Genomic DNA, 2,926 nt, shown 5'->3' with positions numbered 1-2,926 from the left:
ATTCAACGATATTTTCACGATATATCGTATGCAAAATGCACAAATTCTAAAAACAATTTTAAATACGTCGTCGTTTTCGCAAAGCGTTGAAAAGGATTTGGTCTGTTTTCTTCCTTCTTCTGATTTTTTTTTTCTCTTTTGCTCCTTTTCTTTTCCTTTCTTTTTTTGCCCTTTTCCCAAATATGCCCCACTCTGTACGTCTTTTAACGAATCTCCACCGTTGGATCAAGAATCCACTTTGACTCCCAACCTGCTTACCCGGTCATCCGGTCACCTCCAACTCCATTAAATCATCCCCAACCTTCAACCTTCGTCTTACTTTCTCCGAAAACTAATTTTTCTCCTCTGCTTCTTCAATGATCTTATTCTTGTAGTTCAGACTTTTTCGTCTCTGTTTCTATTTTCTTTGCTTGAAGCTCTTAACTATGGCGGTGGATCTGATGAGTTTTCCAAAGATGGACGATCAAATCGCTATTCAAGAGGCTGCATCGCAAGGATTGAAGAGTATGGAGCATTTGATTCGTCTTCTTTCTCACAAGCAATCTTCAAGCCATGTCGATTGCTCTGACCTAACAGATGCAACCGTTTCCAAGTTCAAGAAAGTGATTTCTCTCCTCAATCGAACCGGTCACGCCAGATTCCGGCGAGGTCCGGTTTCTTCGGCATCCTCCTCGTCCTCCGGTTCATCTGCTCATCTATCTCTTCCTCAAAATCAGGCCATGAATCTCACTCCTACTCCGTTTACTTCACCGACGAATGTTCCTGCTCCGCCGTTTGCCGCGACAGTGGCCGCTTCGGCTACCGTCGCTCAGCCGCAGGCGAAAGTCGTTGCTGTCGCGGCCAACTTCCTTCAGTCGCAGCCTCAGAGTATGACTCTCGATTTCACTAGGCCGAATATTTTGAACTCTAACCCTAAGGGAACCGATTTGGAATTTTCTAAGGATACCTTCAGCGTCTCTTCGAGCTCCTCGTTTATGTCCTCTGCTATAACCGGAGACGGAAGTGTATCCAATGGAAAATTAGGAACGTCGATCTTTTTAGCACCAGCGCCGACTGCTTCCGGTGGTAAACCGCCGCTCTCGGTGACGCCCTACAAGAAGAGATGTCACGAACACGATCATTCCGAAGATTTATCCGGGAAATTTTCCGGATCAACATCTGTTTCCGGCAAGTGCCATTGCTCAAAGAGAAGGTAACGAATCTAATTTCACATTCTCCTCACTTAATTTAACAAAACAATCGAATATTTCTTTGAGTGATATTCGGAAGAACAGTAACCCTAAAAATTTCTAGCAAAGAACTATGTTGATGGAGAACGAGTGGGACGAGTTGACTCGTCCGAGTTGTAATTGGGAACAGTTAGCGAGTTAGTGGGCACAACACGCGTGACACTGACACGATTAGGTGGGGTGGTTTAGTAATTTAGAAAAATTATAATAATTCGGAAACTTGGAAAAAAAAAAATTCAACTTGGCAATAAAGCAGTTTTGTCTCGTTCTCAGCCTTAATTGTTGACCGTTGACTTTGGTCACATGTGGGCCCCACCACCTCCATTTTAAAACTCACAATTTTCCCAACGGATTCCAATAAAATATTGACCGTCGTCGTTTTCTTCTACAGAAAAAATCGGTTGAAAAAGACGATTCGAGTCCCGGCGATTAGTTCAAAAATCGCCGATATTCCACCGGACGAGTACTCTTGGAGGAAGTACGGTCAGAAGCCAATCAAAGGATCTCCATACCCACGGTGAGTATAAACTAAATAAGAGCAACTCAACGCCGTGTCGGCGGCGATTTATTGTAATTTACCGATTTGACTGAACGATTTTTTGTGAAACTTAATTTCAGGGGATATTATAAGTGTAGCACAATGAGGGGATGTCCGGCGAGGAAACACGTGGAGAGAGATCCGAACGATCCGGCGATGTTGATTGTAACGTATGAAGGAGAGCACCGCCATACGCAGAGCTCGTTGCCGGAAAATATGGCGCCTGGAGTAGCTTTAGTTTTTGAGTCAACTTGAAGGAAAAATAAAGTGGGTTTGGAGAGGGAATGAGGAGAAAAAAGAAAAAGAAAATTTGAATTTTGACTTTTATTTTATCTCTTCTGATGATTGTACATTAAAAAAAAAAAAAGACGAAGAAATTCAGAATTAAAAAAAAATTGTTTTTTTTTTTCTTTCTTTTTTGGTAAAAATATTCGCATTCTGGCAGATAGAATCTGGGTGTGTTTGAAAATATAAATAAAAGTTGGGGGGGAAAATGGAAATTGGAAAATGTTTAGGGGTTGATTGGTGAGGGTATGAAAAGTCAAAAGAAGGTGGAAAATGGTGGTCAGTTACCGGTGAGAGGTTGTCAATCAATCAAATTCACAAATTGGTATGTGGGGCCCATTCAATAAAAAGACTTTTTTTTCCCACTAGAATTAATTAAAAAGTTACTTAATGATATCTTTTTGTTTCTCGAGAACTGCAAAAGTCTTACTTGATTTTTTTCGAGAATTAATACTTTATTTCACTTATTTCGAAATTGACCCTTTCTTTTATTTAAAGATGCAAACTTAGGCATATATTCTATGTTCTTTTTTAAATTTTCTTATAGTTTTTTCTTTTTTAAATTAAAAAAGAACCCTCCGATTGTCTTTTTCCTTGGGGAAAATAAATTCCTGTTCAACTCTATGAATTGTGGAGTGTTTTATTTATTTTTCTCTCTATTTTTGCTAGTTTTCTTATGAAAAAAATATATAATTATTAAAAAAAGTCAAATAAAAGAAGAAGGGCAAAATGGGCTTTTCATTTAATTGGACTGTGGCCCATTTTTTCACGCCGAAGTGTTTGAATAAAACGAGACCCAACACCTCCCAAGTCACCGAATCGAAAAAAAAACATATCCAATCTCCGACCAAAAAATAAAAATGAAAATATAGCA

The 2,926-nt window shown here is 39.4% G+C and overlaps 1 protein-coding gene across 1 annotated transcript; it reads left to right on the top strand.

Moving 5' to 3' along the window:
* Positions 1–300: 300 nt before the first annotated feature.
* LOC120087087 (probable WRKY transcription factor 17) lies at positions 301–2,423 on the top strand. Its single transcript, XM_039043961.1, has 3 exons — positions 301–1,192; positions 1,621–1,746; positions 1,848–2,423. The coding sequence occupies exons 1-3, from the start codon at positions 426–428 to the stop codon at positions 2,020–2,022; spliced, it is 1,068 nt and encodes a 355-aa protein (XP_038899889.1). The 5' UTR covers positions 301–425; the 3' UTR covers positions 2,023–2,423.
* The last annotated feature ends 503 nt before the right edge of the window (positions 2,424–2,926 follow it).

Source organism: Benincasa hispida, chromosome 9 (genome assembly GCF_009727055.1).
Source record: "Benincasa hispida cultivar B227 chromosome 9, ASM972705v1, whole genome shotgun sequence".
Lineage (NCBI taxonomy): Eukaryota > Viridiplantae > Streptophyta > Magnoliopsida > Cucurbitales > Cucurbitaceae > Benincasa > Benincasa hispida.
Note: the sequence above shows the minus strand (reverse complement) of the source record. Positions and strands in the feature narration are given on the sequence as shown.

What these genes read in the sequence shown, in the direction of transcription:
- LOC120087087 (XM_039043961.1), top strand. Translation starts at nt 426, where the DNA reads ATGGCGGTGGATCTGATGAGTTTTCCAAAGATGGACGATCAAATCGCT. An exon ending in TGCCATTGCTCAAAGAGAAG is followed by an intron (nt 1,193 to 1,620) that starts GTAACGAATCTA and finishes TTTCTTCTACAG; the next exon opens with AAAAAATCGGTTGAAAAAGA. An exon ending in AAAGGATCTCCATACCCACG is followed by an intron (nt 1,747 to 1,847) that starts GTGAGTATAAAC and finishes ACTTAATTTCAG; the next exon opens with GGGATATTATAAGTGTAGCA.